Source organism: Garra rufa, chromosome 25 (assembly GCF_049309525.1).
Source record: "Garra rufa chromosome 25, GarRuf1.0, whole genome shotgun sequence".
Lineage (NCBI taxonomy): Eukaryota > Metazoa > Chordata > Actinopteri > Cypriniformes > Cyprinidae > Garra > Garra rufa.
This window is the reverse complement of record NC_133385.1, coordinates 7,407,986-7,433,400: the sequence shown is the minus strand read 5'-3', so window position 1 is coordinate 7,433,400 and position 25,415 is coordinate 7,407,986. Positions and strand designations below refer to the sequence as shown.

The 25,415-nt window shown below is 36.8% G+C and overlaps 1 protein-coding gene across 1 annotated transcript; it reads left to right on the top strand.

Annotated features, from left to right (window-relative positions):
• Window positions 1–696: 696 nt before the first annotated feature.
• On the top strand, window positions 697–23,458 carry LOC141301273 (ATPase MORC2A-like). Its single transcript, XM_073831527.1, has 27 exons — window positions 697–844; window positions 1,726–1,915; window positions 4,078–4,131; window positions 7,738–7,772; window positions 7,880–7,948; window positions 8,050–8,140; window positions 8,229–8,337; window positions 8,411–8,570; window positions 8,650–8,761; window positions 11,116–11,241; window positions 12,241–12,320; window positions 12,682–12,764; window positions 12,866–12,951; window positions 13,164–13,304; window positions 13,395–13,549; window positions 13,699–13,827; window positions 16,518–16,623; window positions 16,726–16,858; window positions 16,940–17,026; window positions 17,832–18,125; window positions 18,238–18,534; window positions 21,452–21,512; window positions 21,602–21,740; window positions 21,843–22,019; window positions 22,093–22,186; window positions 22,286–22,474; window positions 22,657–23,458. The coding sequence occupies exons 2-27, from the start codon at window positions 1,848–1,850 to the stop codon at window positions 22,723–22,725; spliced, it is 3,144 nt and encodes a 1,047-aa protein (XP_073687628.1). The 5' UTR covers window positions 697–844; window positions 1,726–1,847; the 3' UTR covers window positions 22,726–23,458.
• The last annotated feature ends 1,957 nt before the right edge of the window (window positions 23,459–25,415 follow it).

Sequence of the window (25,415 nt, the reverse complement as noted above, 5' to 3'; positions counted from 1 at the left end):
CCCGCCCACCAGAGAATCATCAGCCAATCCGAACGTCTAAAAAAGCAGACAGCGTTTTCTTATTGGCTAAAAAGTGCGGGCCGCTACCACAAAATATTTTTTTCTTTGTGGCTCTAGTCACACAAACAAGTGTGATTTCTCACCAATTTTCTAAAGGTTAGTAGTGTTAAAAAATCACAACACTTCAAACTCTGTCATCTGTTTGAAGCGATCCAACTGTTTTTATGCTCAGAAGTGACGGCAGACATTTTGTCCCCTTCATCCATTACAGTTTTCATCCTCAGCATTCATTTTTTACAGTTGAAGTGTGTTTCGTTAAGGTTAAACCTTACAAACTGAACCACAAAACTATATGCATTAGCAAATTAAGCTTATATGTCAAACTCGACTTAATACCTAGTGGTTTCCTATTACATAAAGGTTGTCGTATCATTATTACCTTTTATATGATTTTAAATACCAATAGCAGCAGGTCAGCTTATCGATTAGTCGTGTTGTGCTTTAAGCACAATTCTCTCCCCGCGTTTTTCCACGCCACATTCCTTCATGGAAAGCACACTTACTTCCTGCTTTACGTTAAACGACGTCGATTTCAACTAATCAGATGCGCGTAATGAAGCAGCGGGGAACGCGATTGGCTGAGCCGCGGTGAGGGGGGCGGGGCAAGCTGTCTCGGCGCTTGTGCGTGTTGTTCGAGGGAAAGAGCTGCTGGAGCGATTCGAGGCCTTGCATCTACTTTCTATGAACGAAAAAGGAATAAACACGTTCTGTTTGGTAGTTTCCCACATGCAACAGGCAGAAACCGTTGGATAAAGTCAAACGGAAGTCGAGGAGTGGTTAAATGGTTTGCATTATTGAAATCACATTTATTGCTTGTGTTACTGTAACGTTACAAAGGCTGTTGGTTTTGTAAATGAGGCGGTTGTTTTTGGACAGGCCGCAGTTATTAGACCAGTGCTCCTGTGCATGCTTCATTGTATGAGGCAGAAGTTAAATTCGACTGTCTAGATACTGATTTGAGCGTTTAGTGAATGAAAGTGTTAGCAGATCAGCAGTCTCTGCTGTTGCATGGATCTTAAGGGCCTTGCAGCATGGGCTGGCCTGGCGTGTGTTTCTGTGTGAATTAAGTCTGTTCAAGGACGGACAGTAAAATGTCCATCAGAGACACAGCATTTATGAACTCACCTGTGTGGTTCATTATTTAGCCCAGAAAAAGAAAAATGCACTATGCGTTTAACATATTGCAAATGTTTAACAAATGCATATGCATGAATATAATATGAAAGGATATTAAAAAAAGACATTTACAGTGACTAATATGTTTAATATGATGAAATGAAAAAGCACACAGAATGGCAAAATGCATTTTTTTAATACTTTTTTCATTTTGAGATTATTCTCAGAATAACATACTACTTTACTGTTATACTAAGCACAGTATGCAAATACTTCTGCCAAAATGCAGTATACAACATTAAACATTCTGTGGAACCCCACAATGCATTGCACTTGAATTCTGTAGGAATGCGTTGGAAGTATTAAGAGTTATTATCAAAATTGAATTAAAATGCAAACAAGCCATGTAATTTGCATAGCAAACTACAGTTTGAAATGTTTGTATTGTTGCGTATTACCTACTGTAAATCCCAGTAAGCAGTTAGTTTTGCAATTTTGCAATTGTTCTATAGATATTTTGTACTGACGTGTTTATTTCTTGTTTTCTAGGTGCTTAACAATCACACTTGATTCACCTCATATGGGAAGAATGTAGAGACGAGACGTGAATACAATCAGCTGGTTTTCTCTTTTTTTTTATTATTATTATTATTATTATTTTTTTTTTAACGATGGCCTACACCAATTACAGCTCGCTGAACCGAGCTCAGCTCACCTTTGAATATTTGCACACAAACTCGTAAGTACCAATTTTAGTGTGTTTATGTGCATAATTAAAAAAATATCAGTAATGATTGAAAAAAAACTATGACATGGTTTTTCATAATGGGGTTTGGTAAAACCGTTCCTTTAAGAGAAATGTCCTAAGACGGGCTGCCATGAGGAAGGATTCCTTTAGTATTTATTTTTTTGAGATTACATGATTCATTTGAAGTGTTTTGATAAGGCAGCTGTGGGATTGCAGAATATTATGAGCCAGGGCCAGATTTACTAAACAGGGCAGATTAGCGTTAGACGGCATCTCCATAAAAGCACAGATAAGAGGAAATTCTGCATATGATTTACTAGCAGTGCACACATTAAAAAACACAGATGCAACCAGATCATTTCCATAATGACCAGCTCAATCTACCAAGAGCAGTGCAAATTTTTTTTTTTTTGCGCAAATATGTGGTAATTTGACGAGCGCATTGCGTGATTGATTTTAATACTCTTCTCCCATAAATTGTGCATCTGAAACGGGAAACACCTACAAGTGCATATTCAATAACTGTGTCCATGCCTTTTCAGTGCCAGTTCTTCACTGCACTCTGGCACAAGCTATTAGTAAATCTGGCCCTATGTGTTTTTGAGTGAAGGTTAGTGTAAAAATAATAATTTATCATCTGACAATAGTGTCATGGATTATCACAAAACATAAGCTCCATGTTCAATTATAGTTCATGAATTTTGAAGCCTAAATACAAGCACCAGGTTAGAAACGAACTACACCGTGGTCGCTCACCTCCAATGTCACCAGCGCCATGCTTCTGATAACTTATTTTTAGAAACAATTTCAGTGAAAAGGACTTACTCTGTGGATGAATTTTAATCCACTTTACATGAACCTTTTAAACTGGAATAAATACAAAATTTGAGCCAAACTAAAACTGAAATGAGACATTAAAAATAAATGGTAAGTAGTGAATAAATGACATGATCATACCTAAAGCACATATGAAAGCATTTTGTACAAAGGTCCATTACAAGTCAATTAATCCTTAACTAATATGAACATTTTAATTAAAAATGTGTCTCCAGGTAGTACTCAAATTGTAGTGCATTTAATCTGTTAAGGTAAGATTACTTTTATTTTAGTGAGTAAAGCAATAAAGTATCGCATTTCAGCTATCATTTTGGGCAGTTACGCAAAAATTATTTTACCCTTGCTTCTAGAAAATCCTCAATCTTCCTGCTTTCTAACAGCTTCGTGGGCCGTGAACATTTAATTTTAATGTGGGTTTAAGCCTTATGCATTATTAAAGTTTCACTTTCACAGTAACTAAGCCAGTAAATGTGGTGTTTGCATGGAATAATGTCTCTGACAACACCTGTAGTCCCATTTAGGAACTTCTTTTTCAAGAAACATTAGTTTAAAAAAATCACGAGTGGGGTGTAGCTGGTGTGTTTTACGTCGTGGAATAATACGAGACCTTATTTTAAGAAATTTAAAGAAACTCCTATTCAAAAAACCCATTGACTCTGGGACGATGGAACTGGAAGTGCTAAAATGCTAACTCGCTTTCGGGTTTTTGCCTATAAAGTGACGTCATAGTTCCACTACTCTATTACCTATTATATAAATTCAAAGCATTTACTGCATTAATTAGTGTTGACTCATTGATTGATAATTTTTGTGATTGATAACATGGTCTACCTGACTGCTAAAAGTTGTGTAGCAATCATCCAATCAAATTAGAACTTGTTCTCAAAAGCATCCAGTTTTGTTAATTTGTTAGCTTAAATGCAATGGGTGGTTTAAGAGCAGTCAGTGAGGTCCTGCTTCTACAGAGCATTTTGCATCGACAGTATGACCAGAGGGCATTCATTTTTGATGAAATGCTGTGGCATGATCAACCTTTGGCAATGCAGAGCTCAATTTTGTCAAAAAAGTGATGTGTTTAATATCAGTGGGAGTGCAGACGGTATAAATATGTTTGTGAATGATGGTTTTGTTTTGGTTGTACATTAATAACAGTGTTTTAATAATGCATGAATTCTTGTATAACAATTAAACTTCAACATACTTTTGTGTTTATCGACCATACACTAGTCACACAGTAAAGTAACACAGGGGTGATAAAAAATGTAACTTTTTTTTTTGTTGTTGTTGTTGTTGACCAATTATTTTGTTGCCAACAGGACAACCCACGAGTTTCTTTTTGGAGCGTTGGCCGAGCTGGTGGACAACTCCAGGTACAAACACTGTTTATTTTTTTTTCATCAGTTATTCTGAAATGGGTCATGAACTGAGAAACCAAAATTCCCTTGATCTTTTGACATATAAGAGGTCATTGTACTATAAAAACATCCTGTAAGTTTCAGAGCTTAAAACTTTGTTGTTAGTCTAAAAACTGCTTCTATTAAAGGCATTCTGCCACAACAACAGCTTTTGGAATGTTCTACTCTGATACTAGGGATGCACAGAATGTTCGGCAACCAAAATTATTCGGCTGAAAATAGCAGAAAAATTGTAATTTTACTGTTCTGTAAAATAAAAAATAAACAAATAATGCTAACCATAATTACAACAGCTCTATTAATACATGTATCATAACATTCACACTAGGGCTGTGCAATATGGACAAAATAAACGTATTGCGATTTTTTTGAACGAATATTGCGATTGCGATTTTATTTGCGATTTTGGCAACTGTTTTTGCTTTTTCAAACAAGCTACATACATGCATTCTAAATGTATTCAGTGCACAAGAAGTGCATAAAACATTTCACAATGAAATAACATAGTATTAAGTTTAATAAACAAAACTGTTGTAAAATTGTCTTTAAAACAGACAACATAAAATAAATTAGCCATGTTACTTTTTTCCCGTACTTTAGCCTACTTTGTGTAATAACGAAAACATTCATTTCAGTGGAAAAATAAGTTCAAAACTCTCTATTTTAACATTTTGAGGGCTCTACAATCTTTTTTTTTTTTTTTTTTTTTTTTTTTTTTAGAAATACTTATGTGTTTTAATTTTTCTGATAATCAAAAAGCATAAACATTTTTTTTTTTTTAATCAAATGAAAAATAAACCCTTTTAATTTTTGGCAAACAGAAGTTTACTGTTAAAATCAATACATGAAAGAAAAATTATATTCAGTTTAAAATGTTTAAATAATAATTGTAGTATTTTTTTCTACAATTAAGTGGTTAATCTTGTTGTAATATAAATTTTTTTATCATATATATTGTTTTATGTATGTTTTGTACATTATACTGTACAAAAGTAATACAAGACTAATATTGTTCTGTTTCATGTTAAACCATACTTTTATTTTGACAGGTTGCCGTGAAGTTTCTGTGTGTACACTGTACAGTATGATATGATGCTAATTTTCTCAAATGAAACGTAAAAGTGACACTCACAGCAGCTTTGGAGATTAAGTTTATCTGTTCATGTGAGATGCAAATGCCAAAAATTAGCGGGAGCTTCACGAGTGCTTCAGTATGCATGTAGTAAAAAAACGCGTCTCTGCCATTCATACATAACAGAGGCAAACGGAACATGCAGGATTCATATTAAAACGGTCTTTTTGCATTTCAGTTTTCACAGACACTAGTCCATATCGCGATTTGAATTAAGTGACAGACCAACTTTTGATTTATTCATCCAAAAATCAACGAATTCCGTGGTATTCCGCGATAGTAAATTCCGATAAAATCGCAGTCTTATGCGGTTTAGAAATCGCATGTGCTTAAATCGCGATTTTTTTGCGATTGCAATTAATTGCACAGCCCTAATTCACACATAGTGTTCAAATTGGGATCTGGAATATCTTCTAATGTTTTAAAAGAAGTCTCTTCTGCCAGCAAGGCTGCATTTATTTGAACATTAAAACTCATGCCTGATTCAAAAAGGGGGTCTTAAAATGGCCAAAGAATATTTTACTAACTTATTAATTTTAAGTTAATTTGTGCTTTTGTTGTAGGCCATAAAGTCTAATGTTGAAAAGCAAGACAAACCTGTAAAAAGCACATTTTGTCTATTTAACTTGTGCAATGGTGAAAAATTGGCAAAATACATCGGGGGGTGGCGTGTTTGGTAATCGGCCTTCAGCCCAGTGTTTTATTTGCTTGGCTTTGGCCAAGAATTTATTTCGTTGCATCCCTAGTAGATACAGTTGAGGTCAAAAGTTTTCCCCTTTCAGAACCACAATAAGAGGGATCATACAAAATGCATGTTATTGTTTATTTAGTACTGACCTGAATGAGATATTTCACCTAAAAGATGTTTGCATATAGTCCACCAGAAAAAACAATAGTTGAATTTATAAAATTGACCCAGTTCAAAAGTTGTGTTTAACAGTGTTCAACAGCTGTGTTTTTTTGTAAAGTGATAGTTCATGAGTCCCTTGTTTCTCCTGAACAGTTAAACTGCCTGGTGTTTTTCAGAAAATCCTTCAGGTCCCACAAATTCTTTGGTTTTCTAGCTTTTTGTTTACTTTGAACCCTTACCAACAATGACTGTATGATTTTGCGATCCATCTTTTCACACTGAGGACAACTGAGGGACTCATCTGCAACTATTACAGAAGGTTCAAATGCTCACTGATGCTTCAGAAGGAAAAACTATGCATTAAGAGCTGGGGGATGAAAACTTTTGGAATTTGAAGATCAGGGTAAATTTAACTTATTTTGCCTTCTGGAAAACATGTTAGTATCTTCTGTAGCCTCTAAAGGGCCATACTAAATTTAAAAAATATATGATATTTAGGCAAAATAAGAAAAATGTACACATTCTTATTCTGTTCAAAAGTTTTCACCTACCAGCTCTTAAAGGAGTAGTTCACTTTCAGAACAAAAAATTACAGATAATGTACTCACCCCCTACTCATCCAAGATGTTCATGTCTGTCTTCAGTTGTAAGGAAATTGTGTTTTTTTTTTTTTTCAGGAAAACATTTCAGGATTTCTCTTCATATAATGGACTTCTATGGTGCCTCCGAGTTTGAACTTCCAAAGTGCAGTTTAAATGCAGCTTCAAAGGGCTCTAAACAATCTCAGCTGAGGAAGAAGGGTCTTATCTAGCGAAACGGTTGGTTATTTTCTAAAAACATTTACAACCTATATTCTTTTTAATCTTAAACGCTCGTCATGCCGAGCTATACAAGACGAGCGTTTGAGTTAAAAAGTATATAAATTGTAATTTTTTTTTTAAAGAAAATAACCCATCATAACCCTTCTTTCCTCGGCTGTGATCGTTTAGAGCCCTTTGAAGCTGCATTTTGGAAGTTAAAACTCTGGGGCACCATAGAAGTTCATTACATGGAGAGAAATCCTGAAATGTTTTACTCAAAAAAACTTAAAAAAAAAAAAAAAAACATAATTTCCTTACGACTGAAGAAAGAAAGACATGAACATCTTGGATGTACATTTTTGTTCCGAAAGTGAACTACTCCTTTAATATATCGTGTTTCCTTCTGAAGCATCAGTGAGTGTTTGAACCTTCTGTAATAGTTGCATATGAGTCCCTCAGTTGTACTCAGTGTGAAAAGATGGATCTCAAAATCATACAGTCATTGTTGGAAATGGAACACATAAATGCTGGAAAACCAAAGAATTTGTGGGACCTGAAGGATTTTTCTGAAGAAATCTGTTCAGGACAAACATGTTATAAATTCAGTGTTATGAATAATATCTTGATAACATTGTTAGTGTACCTTAGAGAACATAAAGTAAAAAACAAAGGCAGTTCATGACCCATTTAAGTGTTCCTGACACACTAAATCATACTGAGGAATCATTCAAATGATTTGCACTATTGGAATGAACATCCACACCATTTCTCATCTACAGAGATGCAAATGCCACGCGGATAGACATCTACACAGGTTGGAAACAGTTATAGAAATACATTTCAACACTAGCAAAAATATGTTCTTAAAACAAAAATAATTGACCCCTAATACATGTTTAATTATTTGTTATGGCCAATCAGAGAAGAGACCAGATCTGAGAGGCGGGTTTATGCTGTGTTTCCTCGACGATGGCACTGGAATGGACCCCAGTGAGTAAAGCAAAGACAACTAAACCCATGAAATGCATGCGTTTCCACTCAACAAGGTTACATACATGATAGAGTGGTGACAGTAGAAATGTTTTGAATAGGCGAAGCCACACATGTCATCCAGTTCGGCAAATCAAGCAAGCGATTCCCAGAGTCCACTCACATTGGCCAGTATGGAAACGGATTAAAGTCGTAAGTACTATTACACTTTTCCCACAAACCAAACTGCCTGGAATATTTAGGGGGTGTTTTTATGCATAAACATTTTGGTCTCTTTTAGGGGTTCCATGCGTATTGGGAAGGACTTCATCCTTTTCACCAAAAAAGATGACAAATTAACGTGTTTGTTTTTGTCGCGAACGTTTCATGAAGAGGAGGGTCTAGACGAGGTAAGACACTGATTTCTAGCAAGGCACCGCACACAAATGCAGACCTCTTAGAGTTGTTGGCCTGTATTCCTAGGTGATTGTCCCATTACCTAGTTGGGATGTGAAGACCCAGCAGCCTCTGACTCAAGACACGGAGAAGTACGCTACTGAGACTGAACTCATCTTTAAGTATTCACCTTTTAAGAACGAAGAGCAGATATTCCGCCAGTTCAAGAAGATTGAAGGACCCAGTGGTTGGTTTTTAAGCAGTTTGTCAAAAATGTATTGGATTTTGTCTAACAAGGCCATTAAATGAGGGCTGTGTTTTTGTAGGTACGCTGGTTGTAGTTTATAACTTGAAGCTGATGGATAACCGAGAGCCGGAGTTGGATGTGGAGACGGACCACCAGGACATTATGATGGCTGGGACGCCTGCAGAGGGAGTGTGAGTTAACTCGCAAATTATCAGTTCTTCAGCTTTCTGTAGATCCCAGTACCAACTGAATGACCACCAAATGAAAATTTGCTGAAAATGTATGCACTCTCAGGCCAATCAAGATGTAGATAAGTTTGTTTCTGCATCAGGTTGGGAGAAATGTAGCATTACATCACTTGCTCACTAATGGATTCTCTGCAGTGAATGGGTGCCATCAGAATAAGAGTCCAAACAGGTGATAAAGACATCATAATAATCCAAAAGTAATCCACACCACTCCAGTTCATCAGTTAGCGTCTTGTGAAGCGAAAAACTGTGTTTTCACTTTAAATAACCTATTCTTGCCAAACCAGGGTTCCCGCGGAGTCTTAAAAAGTCTAAAATTTAAAAATCACAATTTAAGGCCTTAAAAAGTCTTAAATTCGCTGTTCTAGGTCTTAAATAATTTTACACAGGTCTTATTTTTCCGATGCCCATGTAACGCTACATCTAATTCTCATTTAAATTCTCTTTTTGTTGTTTCCGTGGTGTTGTAGTTCTTTATTTCACTATTCCAAATATAATTTGCTGTATTTAAACTACAAATGAGACCAGCATGCAATAGCCAATCAGCTTTCTGTCATTGGCGCGAGTCTCTCTCCGATTGTACCGCAGAAGTTAAATGGATTTAACTTTTTAGCTATGAGGAAGTGCAAGTTTAGCGATACTTAGCTTGAAAAAACTGAATATAGTGCTTGGCTAAGGCCAGTTGCTAACAACTGTAGATTTTTTTTTTTCTCTGTGGAAGTTACTGCGTCTTCAGACAGAATCGCAGTAGCAGAATACAGGTCAAACTACCCTTTTCTGTATATAATGTTATCAATATTAATAATAAATATAGGTCGAGCTAGTTGACCGCCAGCCTTCGAGATACTTTTAAAATGTTTTTTTTTTTCTTGCCCGACCGAACAAACCGCCTGATTAAAACTGAAGTGACCAAAACAACTAGCGAAGCATAGAAAGGCAAGAAAGATTCCTATTTTAATACATTCAACGTAAACAGAAATTGATAATGGATAGTGTATTTCTGGTCTATTTGTGAGAAACACACTGAGGTAAAAATTTAAAATGTATAGTTTATTTATAACATGATATAGTTCAGTAATATACCAAGTGTGCTTTTTGCTGAAAATTCTCACAATTACAAATGTTACATTAATGTTAGCTCAATAAACAAGTAGTTAGTCAAGTAGTTACTACATATTAGACAAAATATTTCCACTGTTTTGTTCTGTTTCACCAACGGAAATAGTTCCAAACAAGGATCGCATTTTTTTTTTTTTACATCAGATATTTCTAGTGGTACTTTTATGGGGATATTTTGTGTGGAATAGTATCTGCTGATATGAAAAGTTCACTGTATATCGTAGTAATAAATTTAATTTATGACAACCATGAAATTTAGTTTACTTTTTACATTAAACACATTCAATATTACATTTATGCATGTAATATAATATCTATTTCCATTACAGGTTCAGTCTTAAATTTCATATAAGGTGGTATTAAAAAGGTCTTAAAAAGTCTTAAATTTCACTTGTTCATATCTGCAGAAACCCTGCAAACAACTAGTCTATAATTGTTTAAAAAGTCCATTCATTGTTTTCCTCTCATATTGACGCCCACCAACATAATTGTTTAGATCAGTTTTGGACTGTTTGATCAATAAATGGTGCTTGAGCCTGATTCAGACTAGAAACTAATATTATGGACTTTTTAAAATTTAAAGTTCACTTCACAGTATTTTAATTGATGGACTGGAGTGGTGTGGATTATTGTAATGTTTTTATCAGATTTGGACTCTCATTCTGGTGGAACCCATTCACATTCATTGGTGAGCATGTGATGTAATGCTACATTTCTCCAAATCTGAGCAAGAAACAAACTCATCTACATCTTGGATGGCCTGGGGCTGAGTACATTTTAAGCTAATTTTAATTTTGAGGTGAACTATTCCTTTACAACCAGCTAGTCAACGTCTTCAGCATTACTTGAAACTTCCAGAAAACTCTGGTGGAGCAGATTGGAGCTAAACTGTACAGGAAGTTGGTCTTCCAGGGGGGTGTTCCATAAACCAAGTTTACCAAATAAGTCAGGTTTATTTCAGTTTGTCTGACTTATTTTGAGCCAAATCAAGTGACAATAAGTCAGACTAACTGAAATAAGCCTGACTTATTTGGTAAACTTGGTTTATGGAACACCCCCCAGGAGCAGAATTGTCATAAACAATTCTGATATTTATATATCAGTCATAGGTTTTAGCATGTGAATGTAGTGTTGAATGTTTTTGGCAATCCTGACAAGTATGTTTGTGTTGTAAACAGGAAGCCAGAGAGGAGATCGTTCCGTGCGTATGCTGCTGTCCTGTACATCGACCCCAGAATGAGGATCTTCATTCAGGGTCACAAAGTCAGAACCAAGAGATTGTCCTGTTGCTTGTATAACCCTAGGTAAACATGTGAAGTACCAGTTCCACACATACAGTTGAAGTCAAAAGTTTACATACACCTTGCAGAACTGAGGGACTCGCATGCAACTATTACAAACACTCACTGATGCTCCAGAAGGAAACCCAATGCATTAGGAGCCAGGGGTGAAAACATTTTGAATTTGAAGGTCAGGGTAAATTTAACTTATTTTGTCTTAATGTAAACATGCAATTATCTTCTGTAGCTTCTGAAGAGCAGTATAAAAAAAAAGATATTTAATCAAAATGTACAAAAAAATGGACATGTCTTCATTCTGTTCAAAAGTTTACACCCCTGGCTCTTAACGCATAATTTTTCCTTCTGAAGCATCAGTGAGTGTTTGAACCTTCTGTAATAGTTGCATATGAGTCCCTCAGTTGTCCTCAGTGTGAAAAGATGGAATTTAAAATCACACAGTCATTGTCTGGAAAGGGGTTCAAATACACAAAAATGCTGAAAAACAATAAAATTAGTGGGACCTAAAGAATTTTTTCTGAGGAACAGCAGGCAATTTAACTGTTCAGGACAAACAAGGGACTCATGAACCACTATCACTTAAAAAAAAAAAAACACAGGCGCATTCGGGTAACGATACAGTATTAAGAATCAAGCATATGTAAACTTTTGAATGGGGTCATTTTAATAAATTCAACTATTATTTTCCTTAATGGACTATATGTAAACATCTTTTATGTGAAATAAAAAAAATAACATGCATTTTGTGATTATGATCCCTCTCATTTTGGTAAAATAACGTTTTGCAGATTCTGTTAACTTTTGACTTTAACTGTATACACAGTCTCGGGGTATTTTCACACCAAAATGATATTTTAATACTAGTTTGCAAGGTTTTTACTAGTAGGTTTTTGTCAACTAAATCAAGTGCAGAGGCGGTTGCAAAAAAAAAAAAACATTCATATATATATAAATATATATACACACACTCATATGAGCTATGCATTCTGTTCTTTTGACTTATAGGATGTACAAATATACATCAACGCGCTTTAAAACCCGTGCGGAGCAGGAGGTCAAGAAGGCAGATCACCTCTCGAAACTTGGTGAGTTTAACCTCAGTCCGCATAAACATCTCAAAGTGGCCTAGAAAATGGCGTTAAGGAAATTCAGGCTTTGTGGCTTCTAAATGGCATTTCCGCTATCTGACCATTTCTGCTTTTAACCTCTTCAAATACTGAACCACAAGTTTTGACAGGATGTAGCTGCTCAGTTTCACACATGCAAGGGGTATGTTTAGAAATGCCAGTTTTAGCTCTTCCTTTGATAAAGACTGGAACAAAGGAAGAAGAGTAAATGGTTTTAAACCTGATTCTCAGTGAGAGAATTAGACCTTGTGCTGTAAAATCAAATCACTTATGTGCCTTCTATGTATGTCTTTTTTTGTGCGTTTGACTTCCTCTCTAGCTGAGGAGAAGGCGCGAGAGTCCGAGAGTAAAGCTCGTGCCCTGGAGTTAAAGCTTGGTGATGATTTATCCAAAGAAGCCCGAGTAAGAATTCACAACCACCCTAACTCCCACACTTCAGATTTTAGTCAAAGATAATAAAAATCAAAGAATAAAATGTGTTTCATTTCTGTCGTTGATTTCAGGCTGCGCTGAGAAAGGCACAAGATTCTGCTGTGGCGTTACGCGCAGAAGCAACTAGAAAACAAGCCATCCATGCATCCAAACAAAAGTAATGCATGTCTAAAACATGTAGTCCGCACCTACAAACACACTATGACCTCTTAAAGAGATTTTGTTTTCCAAGATTCGACTTTAGTCTTCTGCATATTCATGTTCATATTCCTGAGAATGCACACTTGACTGTTGTGTAGTAAATTTGTATAGTGCTTTTCACAATACATGTTGTTTCATGCAGCATTTTGTCTGTTCTTTCCATTTCAGAGCTTTAAAAGAGCCCAAGGAGCTGAACTTTATATTTGGTGTGAACATCGAGAGGCGAGACCAGGACGGGATGTTCGTCTATAACTGCAGTCGTTTAATTAAGATGTACGAGAAGACGGGGCCACAGCTAGAGGGAGGAATGTGAGTGAAAAACAACTGCGTTTTGCAAGGTGATGTGGAGCAATAGCATTAACAGTATGGATGACCGCTATCTGTGTGTGTGTGTATCAGGGCATGTGGGGGTGTTGTAGGAGTAGTGGACGTTCCCTATCTAGTGCTCGAACCAACACACAACAAGCAGGACTTTGCAGACGCTAAGGAATACAGGCACTTACTGAGAGCTATGGGAGAATATCTCGCCCAATACTGGAAGGACATCGGTATAGGTCAGTCTGTGGGGCTTCTTTTTGTTAATAATATGTGAGGATTTATATAAAATATTCATTAAATTATGAATAATTAGTTTGTTAATTATAATAGATTAATAGCTAAAAAAATGTATAAATTTAACATGATTAAATGTTTCCCTCAACAGCTCAGAAGGGCATAGTGAAATTCTGGGATGAATTTGGTTATTTGTCGGCCAACTGGAACTCTACTCCGTCAAATGAGCTTCGGTTTCGCAGACGGAGAGCCATGGAGATCCCGGTCACCATCCAGTGTGGTACGACATAAACTTGCATTCAGCATGCCAAGTATTTAAATATAAATAAATATGCCAAAACATAATTTGGTCATACTCAAGATTACTGATTTCATCCTAACTCCTAAACTGAAGTATTAAGCTTTTGTGCAACAGATATGAATAATGTTTCTTCAAATAGTGACACTTGTTAAGGCCTGTTGTATTTATACTAACTATCATTTGCTAAGCGATCAGACGGTACAATTCCTGCCTGGTAGATACTAAAAAGATAGCAACTCCCTATTAGGAAAAAAAGAAAAACAGAAGCCCTTGGCCACATAGTTACCATCCACATATAAAAACCATAAGAAACAACCAGAATACCCTAGCAACCACATAGTAACACCCTAAGAAATGACTAGAACACCCAACACCCTAAGAAACAACCAGAACACTCTAGCAACCACATAGCAACACCCTAAATAACAACTAGAACTCCCAGCGCCCTTAAGAAACAACCAGAATACCCAATGTCCTAAGAAACAACCAGAACACTTTACCAACTTCACAGTAACTCCCTAAGAAACAACTAGAACACCCAACACCATAAAGAAAACCAAAACACCTTAGCAATGTCATAGAAGTGCCCTAAAAAAAACTAGAACACCCAAACCCCCCTAAAAAAGCACTGTCCTAAGAAACAACTAGAACACCCAACACCCTAAGAAACAATCAGAACACCATAGCAACTACATGGCAACACCCTAAAAACAACCAGAACACCATAGCAACCTCATAGCAACACTATAAAAAGCAACTAGAACACCCAATGCCCTACGAAACAACCAGAACACCTTAGCAACTACATAGCAACACCATAAAAACAACCAGAACATCCTAGCAACTTCATAGCAATGCCCCAAATGACTAAAAAAACAACCAGAACACTATAGCAACCTCATAGCAACATTCTAAGAAGCAACTAGAACACCTTAGCATCTACATAGCAACACCCTAAAAACAACCAGAACATCCTAGCAACTTAATAGCAATGCCCCAAATCACTAAATACAACCAGAACACCATAGCAACCTCATAGCAACACTATAAAAAGCAACTAGAACACCCAATGCCCTACGAAATAACCAGAACACCTTGGCAACTACATAGCAATACCATAAAAACAACCAGAACATCCTAGCAACTTCATAGCAACGCCCCAAATGACTAAAAAAACAACCAGGACACCATAGCAACCTCATAGCAACATTCTAAGAAGCAACTAGAACACCTTAGCACCTACATAGCAACACCCTAAAAACAACCAGAACATCCTAGCAACTTAATAGCAATGCCCCAAATCACTAAATACAACCAGAACACCGTAGCAACCTCATAGCAACACTCTTAAGAAGCAACTAGAACACCCAATGCCTTAAACAACCAGAACACCTTAGCATCTTCATGCCGACACCTTAAAATCAAATAGAATACCCAAATTGCTAAGAAACAACCAGAACACCATAGCAACACTTTAAGAAACAACTAGAACACCCAACACCATAAAGAAAACCAAAACACCCTAGCAATGTCATAGAAGTGCCCTAAAAAAATAGAACACCCAAACCCCCCTAAAAAAACACTGTCCTAAGAAACAACTAGAACACCCAACACCCTAAGAAACAACCAGAACACCAGAGCAACTACATGGCAACACCCTAAAAACAACCAGAACACCATAGCAACACTTTAAGAAACAACTAGAACACCCAACGCCCCAAAAAACAACCAGAATACCTTAACAACTACATACCAATGCACTAAAAAACAACTAGAACACCCAACACTCTAAAAAAAAAAAAAAACACAGAACACCTTAGCAACATCATAGCAACTCCCTGAGAAACAACTGGAACACCCAACACCCTAAAAAAACAACTAGAACATCCTAGTAACTTCATAGCCATGCCCTAAATCACTAAAAACAACCAGAACACCATAGCAACACTAGAACACCCAAGAAGCAACTAGAACACCCAATGCCTGTAGAAACAACCACAACATCTTAGCAACCACATAGCAACGCCCTAAAAACAACTAGACCGGAGAACTCTAAGAAACAACCAGAACACCATAGCAACACTTTAAGAACACTAGAACACCCAACACCCTAAAAACCAACTGGAACACTTTAACAACTTCATAGCAACGCTCTAAAAAACAACTAGAACACCCAACTCACTAAGAAACAATCAGAACTCCATAGCAACCTCATAGCAACACTCTAAGAAGCATATAGAACACCCAATGCCTTAAGAAACACATGAACACCTTGGCAACTTCATAGCAGCACCCTAAAAAATACAACCTGAACACCTTAGGGACTTCATAGCAATGCCTTATTAAACAATTAGAACACCCCAATCACTAAGAAATAACCAGAACATCATAGCAATCATATGGCAGCATTATAAGAAACAACCTAAACAACCTAGCAACCACATAGCACCATGCTAATAAAAGAGCAGAACATCACCTACATAGCAACGACCCAAGAAATAACCATAACACCCAGTGGACTAAGAAACAACAAAAATACCCTAGGAACTGTATAGCAACGCCCTAAATAGAGGCAACCCATCTTGACAGCAGGCAAACACCTCTCACATTTTTTCAGAAGACATACAAAAATATAATTTCTTAATTCTTCATCTTTTTTTTTTCTATAGATAAGTGTTTGAAATGGCGGACGCTGCCGTTCCAGATGGATGCTGTGGACAAACGGTACCCAGACAGCTGGGTGTGTCTCATGAACCCAGACGGAACCCAGGACAGGTTGGGAAACTAGATTCTGAAAGCACTGGTACAGAACTATTCAAGGTTTTTGTTTTGTTTCTTAGACTAATTCTTCTGTTTGTTATTGTTCTGTTCTGTTAGGTGTGATGCGTCTGAGCAGAAGCAGAACTTGCCAGTAGGGGTTTTGAAAAAGGACACCAAGTCATCAGAGGACAAACAGAAAGAGATAACAGAGAAAATCCGTCAGCAGCAAGAAAAACTAGAGGCCATGCAGGTCTGTCCATCATCTCAGCTCTCTTCTGAGCCGTTCTGTGTCTGTTTGGTGTAAATTAATGCTTTGTTTCTGCTCATTCAGAAAACCACAACAATAAAATCAGCAGCAGATGTAAAACGGCTTCCTCTAGATGTCAGTACAAAACCTGCAGAAGAGCGCACGCCTCAGGTACAGTTTTTTTTTTTTTTTTTGCCTAGATGTTTGTGGATAAATCTCACAAAACTATATAGGTTATATTTACCACACAATCAAAATAGAAAAAATATTTTAAAAATCTGAAAATTTTTTTTAGCACAATTAAAGAGATAGTTTAATAGAAAATTATGTACTTTACTCACTCTCCTTTCATTCCAAACTTATAATAATAATAATAATAAGTGTTATTTATATAGCGCCTTTCCATAGCTCAAGGACGCTTACAATAAACAAGAAAAATGCAGGATAACATCGAACAGTAGCATAGAGGTTAGCATGAACAATTAACAGAACATAGTGGAGTAATAAATAAAAATATAAAAAATGTTATAAAACTTTGTTTAATCTTTAAATTTATCTTATGAGCTCATTTTCTAATCTAATTTATATCATATTTTTTGTTCACAGTACAGTATGAAAACTAGAGGGATAAATATGCTTAACTTTAATTAAAATAATGTTCCTAAAAAATAAGAAAATATATTTTATATGTTTTATATAAAAATATATTTTTCTTATTTTTAAAGAACATTATTTTAATTAAAGTTAAGCATATTTATCCCTCTAGTTTTCATACTGTAATGTGAACAAAAAATATTATACAAATTAGATTAGAAAATGAGCTCATAAGATAACTTTAAAGATTATTTTCTATTTCTGTTTTTTTTTTTTAAAGATGGTAAATGTGATTTAGACTTGTTTTTGTTATAATAAAAAATGAATAGACAATAAAACAAATTAATGCACATATTTTTAACCAATTTATCCTCCCTAATAGCCGACCCGCTCCTCTCAGCGAGCAGCGCCCCGTCCACGGTCCCCACCTCTCCCTGCAGTGGTCAGAAAAGCTGTCAGTCAGCCACAGATAGCCAAAACTCCTCCCCCTAAAGCAACGCCTCCTTCACGGCCTACTCGGACCCCGCCAGCTCCTCCCCCTCCGTCCAAAGCAAAATCATCACCGGCTCCTGCAACGAAGGCAACAAAACCTGCTCCCAAAACTGTAGCCCCACCCCCACCGCCACCCACAAAGACGCCGGCTCGCAGAAGCGCCACACAGAGCCGCGCTACTACAGTAAGTAGTCGTATATACTCAAACTTTAAATATATTTCAGCCTGCTTTTACACTGATTGTGTTTTAGTGCACAAAAACTAACAGCAAACTGATGTTGTTTTGTTTTTGTTAGCCTTCGTCCGCCAAGTCTGCCAAACAAACTCCAAACAACAAGAAAGGCAACATAAAGAAGGGTAGAGTCCAGGAAGAGGAGGAGGATGAGGAAGAAAGTGAAGAAGAGGAGGAGGAGGAGGAAGAAGAAGAAGAGGAGGTGGACGACGAAGAAGACAGTGCATCAGAAGAGGATGAACCTCAACCCAAAAAATCAAAGATGGCAGCTCCTGTTCAGGCTCGAGGGAAAGGTGCCATTGAAAAAAAAACACCAACACCAGCAGCAGCACCACCAGCAGCCAAACAGACCAATGCTGAGGTAACATTCACACCATGTTAACAGAGTGAAATTTGTTCATTTACAATTTTAAGGAATAGTTCAACCAAAAATTTAAATTTAGCATTACATCACTTGCTCACCAATGGATCCTCTGCAGTGAATGGGTGCCGTCAGAATGAGAGTCCGAACGGCTGATAAAAACATCACAATAATTCACACCACTCCAGTCCATCAGTAAAATGCCGTGTGTTTGTAAGAAACAAATCCATCATTAAGAGTTTTTAACCTCAGACCATTGCTTCTGGCTAAAATATGAGTACGTAATCCATAATAGTGCTTTCTGCAGTGAAAAAGTCGCTTTGTCTGAATCAGGAGAACCTTTCACACTCAAGCACCGTTTAGAAGCAAAAACTGTCTAAAATGGATCTTATCAAATACGTTTGTGCATTTGAAGTGAGGGGACAACACTTTTTAAAATTCAAGGCCTGGAAAACCCTTGAAAATAGCAATATTCCTGAAGAGGTACTTGAAAAACTTGAATTATTGAAAAACAATGCCTCTATAAAATAAGTGTTTAATTTTGTCAATAAGCGCACATTTTCATGCAAGATTTACACAATTCAAAAAACATGATACCCTTTTCACTTAATTCAGTCAATGTCAGAAAACAATCGAGTTAAGCAGGTAGTAGTACTAACAGTGTCATGTAAACATGGCTGAAGATGCAAAAAGAGGAACAGATGAACCAAATCAATTAAGCCATTTACGCTGAAAGCACTCTGATTCATTTCAAGATATTTACTAGCAAACACCAGATCAAATTAAAAAAAATTTGAATTTCAGCATTGCTTGTAATGATTTTAAAAAGCACATAGTAATGGGTGAAACAGAGTTTTTCGAAACTCCGAATCAGTTAAACCATTGCATCGCAAAATAATCAACTGTTTCGAAGCGCTGCAATCGGGTTGCATATTGCAAATCATTTGATTGAGAGTGCAACTTTGCATATTGCAAATCGTTTTTTTAGATTGGGACTTTAAATCGCATATCGCGAATCATTTGATTTACATCAGAGGATTGTGAATCATTTAGTGAATTGAATGAATCAAATAAAATGATTCGCGAAATGCGATTTGAAGTCCTTAGTAAATCATGTGATTCATGATAACGCAAAGTTCCAATCTAAGTCAAATGATTCGTGTGATTGTGATTTTGATTTGGATCACAGCTTTACATATCGCAAATAATTTTTTTAGATTGGGACTATAAATTGCGAACCGCAAATTTTTTGATTTAGATCGGAATGGGTTTGTGAATCATTTCTTGGATTGAATGATTCAAATAAAATGATTCTCGATACATGATGAAGTTACAATCTGAATGATGATTCGTTTCAGATCAGGACTTGGAGCACAGATTGCAGATCATTTGACTTTAAATTGGAAGTTTGCGTATAGCAAATAATTTGATTTAGATCGGGACTTAACAAGTTTCATATCAGGATTTCAGAGCGATTTTGCAAAACTTTTATTCAGTTTTTTTTCTTAAACAGTAGAAAACATCAAACCATTAAGGCAGTACAGTTATTAAAGCAAAACAAAAAAAGAAGAAGGTATAAGCACATACAAATCCGTTAAGAAAATTAACCATGGTTTTACTATAGTAAAATTGTAGTATGCTTTGTAATACTTTAGTAGTACTACTTAGCTTGTGGTTTACTTTATTTTTGGCATTTTTTTAGTAGTATATTTTTATTAATCCATTTCCCCTTTTATAGAATTTGAAATAGAAGACATAAGTGAGATCTCAGATTAAAGTCATTAAAAGTCCTGGAAAGTCCACATTTTACAGTATCTGTACAAACCCTAGGATGGACTTTTTCACTAAAAGAAAACATTATGGATTTTGGAGTCATATTTTGGCAAAAAGCAATAGTTTGAAGTAAACACACCTTGCGTCTTATGGTGCATTCACACAGGACGCGACTTGCGCGGAAAAACGCGCTATTCGCGCGTAGTTGAACGCTTGAACATTTGAGTTTACTCGCGCCATTCGCGCGGTAAAATTCGCGTCATTCGCGCGTGACATTTTCTTCACAACAGACGCGAATTCGCGTCAAGGGAGGGGCTTCTGCCACTCGTCAGCGGGAAAGTAGTTGTAAAATAGGTGAATGAGCTCAATTTGCCAGCTTTAGCTTGCTTGTAGTCTCAATATGTATGTATATGTAGGTCAAATTGAGTAAAGAGCTTTTTTTAAAACTAACCAGATTGTCCGACCTCTTCACTCACTTTATTCCTAGCAAGATCCCTTTTATTCCTGTTTCTACAAAAGTCCAAAGATGTATCGCACAGCTCCGAGTAACCACAGACAGCAACGGTGATTTTGTCCGCCATTGTTGTTTCGGATTTCTGCCTCCGTCACTACTAGAGCAAGCTCCTGATTGGTTAACGCGGCGCGGATTTTCGCCAAAGTTCAGATTTTTGAATTGCGCGAATGGCGCGGCAATCGCTTGAAACGCTCAATGCGTGCCGCGCCATTCGCGCTATTCGCGCGTTTCGCGCCGCAGGATGGCTATTCGCGTCTTTGCATTGACTTAACATGTAAATCACTCGCGCTTGCCGCTTCATTCGCGTCCGGTGTGAACGCACCTTTAGAAACAGACAGCTTTTGACTTCACATGTTGTTAACTGATGGACTGGAGAGGTGTGGTTTACCTGTGGATTATTGTGATGTTTTTATAAGCTGTTTAGATTCTCATTCTGATGGCACCCATTTACCAGGATTCACTGGTGAGCAAGTGATGTAAAACTACATTTCTCCAAATGTGTTCTGATGAAAAAACAAACTCATTTACATCGTATATGGCCTGAGGGGCGAGTACATTTTCAACAAACATTCATTTTTGTGTGAACAATTGCTTTAATGTGGTTATAATTGATTTCAATGTCTCTGTCAGGTTATCACAAATAGCACTAATGAAGATCTGAAGAAAGATGCGACAAAAAATGCACAGAAAGGTAAAATATGTCAATTGTTTCACATTACAAAGAGACGTGTCGAATTGTGGCACATCATTTTTAAATCTAATAATCCGCGTATGTTGTAGATAAAGGAATTCTGGTGGAGGCGAAGGTGAACGGCGAGTGGTTCACGGGTCGCGTAACCGCAGTAGAGACGGGAAAGGAGAGCGTACGCTGGAAGGTCAAATTCGACTATGTTCCCATGAACACTCCTAGAGACCGCTGGTACATGCACAAACTCGTACAAATCAACAGATCGCTCGCTACGTGTTTCATTGTGACTAAAATGTTTTGTGCAGCAGATGTTTAATTTGTGTTTGTTTTCAGGGTGTTTAAAGGCAGCGACGATGTCCGTCTTATGCGTCCCGCCTCTCCAGAGTCTCGAAGTCCAGACACCAATCAGGGTCCTGCACGATCTGTAACTCCGCCCACCGCTGCTGAGCCGGACACGACTCAGAGCGGGCCAAGCAGAGAGACCACAGAAGGCCTTGTGACCATGATGAGGTATTATTTCTTCTTTTTAATATGTGCCTTTTGTGTTTCTTTCAACCCTCCGTTAATGGTTTGTTTGGCGCAGGACGTTGCTACGGTATTTTTTCCCTCCGGATTTCCGAATCCCTAAAGATTCTGTGAACACTATGAGTGCTGAGGACCTTGTGGCCTTTCCCATCGTGAGTACAGAACATCATCTCTGCTACACGGAAGCCTTCAGAGATGTTAATATCAAACCTAAACTGTTTTGAGTGCTTACATACTCTTGTGAATTGCAGAAAGAGTATTTCCAGCAGTATGAGGCCGGACTGCAGAGTTTGTGCAATTCTTACCAAACTCGGGCGGAGTCGCGGGCACGAGCCGTAGAGGAGAAGAGCAGCGGGGCGGAAGCCAAACTCCGGGAATCTGAGGAGAAACTTCGTAAACTCAGAACCAACATCGTTGCTCTTCTGCAGAAAGTCCAGGAGGTCTGAAACACACACAAGCACACAATCACTTTGATATAAATCTATTTTGTTGTTTGTTTTAATTTTTAATAGCATTAAAGAGAATTATTAACTGAACAATTATGAATTTGTAACAAAAAATTATTTTAGTTTTTTGGAATTTTGCATGGATTCTTTTTTTTCATGTTTCCTTTGTTCCACAGGACATTGAGATCAGCAGTGACGACGAGCTGGATGCCTACATTGAAGATTTGGTCACAAAGGGAGAGTGAAACCCTGCATTTCCTTCGTTTTACCTTCATTTTCACTCTACATGTGTTTCATGTGTTCTGACGGCAGACTGGAGACGATTGCTGGTTGGCCGCATCTTCATCCCTGTACTGTAACAATGCAGCAAGAGCTTCATTGCCAACTTCAACGCATTTTTTTCGGTTCAAAACGCCACTCTGGCCATCGACTCAGCCTTGGAGCTTGGAACTTGTGGGATGAGAGATTTGAACGGTTGCATAGAACCTGCAGTTTGAAAACTTAGTTTGGTTTTACTCTACATGGAGGTTTTGAGTTCGTGTTGGCTGTGTTTTAGGATCTCAGTGTTGTAAAGCTTCATTCTCAACCCAATTTCGGAAGATTCTGCAGCTGTTCTCACAGCTCGCTTTGATTTCTTTCAAATCAGTTTGACATTTTGAGTTTGAAAATGGGCTTTAACTTGCTGCTATGTTATCCGAATTGTCTCAAGTTTGAGTTACTTCCCGTTTCACTTTCCACGTATGTGGATGTGATATTCCGTTTGTGTTGTTTTATTTTTAATCCTCCAGTTTCAATTTTTTTTTTTTTTTTGGAATAAACACTGATCTGATGCTGTTAACCTCTTCAGTTACAGTATTTAGTCTTCATCTTTATATCTGAGAATATTTTTAAAAAGTTTTATTAAAACAGTCCAATAAAGTTTAGGATGTACATGTGGTCTTATGATTTTGTTTATCTAATAACAAAACAAAACTTCCAGTTTGTGGTCTAGACTTTAATTTTTTTATTCATTTGATGAATGCTTTCAACAATTCACTGAAATTAAAAAGTATATTAAAAATACAGACTTTAGGTTGTAAATGTTATATTTCGCATTGTTGCTAGTATAGTGAATGGAATGACATCTATTTGATATATAGCATATGTGACCGTGGACCAAAAACAAAACTAACAACCATACATTAATTGTATGAGTCAAAATTATCAATTTTTCATTTATGCCAAAACTCATTAGGATATTCAGTAAAGGTCATGTTGCATTAGGGCAGCCCAATAAATCGAATTTCTAATCACGATTACAAAAAAAAAAAAAAAAAAAAACATTATTCTGCATGCTTAAGAGGAGTGTTTAAAGCATGGGGCGAATCGATATTGTTATCTTGGGCACATCAAAATACCTGGAATAAATATTTCTAACAAATTATTCCGAAGTTTAAATGCATTTTAATATAGACCTTTTTCCTGAGTAAACGATGAGCGCCGCCATTACGAATTCTAACGTCAGATTGAATGCTTTTCTGTTCCGGTTTCCATAGGAACCCATTCAAATAGCGTCCATCTGTTTTTAATGTAGCTAACGTCTGCTGCTTCGTGTCATTACACACTCATTAAAGTGAAGCACTGACAAATGACGGTCATTGCGACATTGCCAAGTGATGGCGCTATGGAGCCATGTGCTTTTTAAAAACATTTTAATAGGTTTAACATTAGTTTATTACCTCGGAATATACCCTAATTTAACAAGAAACAATGCAGAACGGAAATGCAAAGCATTCTTTCAGTTAAGAGTCGGACTTACTTCCGTGTTCAGGAAAAACGTCTATTGCTGCGTCCCAATTCGCCTACTTATACTACGCCCTAAAAGTATGTACTCTTTTTGTGAAGAAAAAGTACATACTTTTGAGTATGTAGCAGAATAGTAAGCGAGCTTTGGGACATACTACTTCGTCATAACTGCTTTTTTAACGGACGCTCTGTTGCTTAGTTACCTGAATCCTGTCACTGTTTAAACTGCCCTGTCAATCATCACAGTTAACATTATCTACATTTCGTTTAATTTAATTTCCTATGTAATAGAGAGAAATGAAGAGGCACGTTCTTTCAGGAGTCTTTCATGCCGAGAACTCTGCTCATGTTTGCATAATTATGCATTTAAACGTTAATGACCAAACCTATCTTTATAAAAGTTCATAATGTTGCTGCACATGAAATATAACGAGGATAACATTTAAAAAATATATTTTTTATCAGGTTACACACTGATTATGTATCACTCAAATCCCTTTCTCTACTTGTCCGTTGGTCGCGCATATCCTCCATGTTTGTAGTTTTTTAACACTTTTTATGCGTGTTTGTAGTTCTAATCGAATCCTCGTTCACCGCGCAATGTGTTGTGGGCAATATTAGCCGTTAGAGTGTGCATTGATCCGCACTTCGAATTCTGAAGTTAAGTAGTAGACCATCCGGGAATCTTTGGAATACTTTTTTGAACATACTACGATTTGGGACATACTATTTCTATTTTCGAATACTATTTAGGACGGATAGTATGCGAATTGGGACACAGCATATAACTTTTTACCATCAAAGACTCGAGTGTGGCGGAGCACGTGGGACGCTCTGAATTAAATCGCATTTTTATTATCTAACAGCAGACGGCGCCAAACATAAAGCTGCCGTTACCCCGGAAACCCCGTAAACAAAACAGCTTTCACTTTCTGAAAAGTGTAACTTGTGTTATTTAATGAGCTAACATGAACTAAGACGTGTATATTTTTAACAAAGAATAAATAATAATTATGATAATTAATAACTTAGCTAGCAAATGTAGGCTAGCAATTGCTCATTGTGAATCTTAATGCATTAACTGGTTAACTACGAGTGATACCAAAGTCCCTTTAAGATGATACCTATTGGTCTTTACAATAAAGCAATG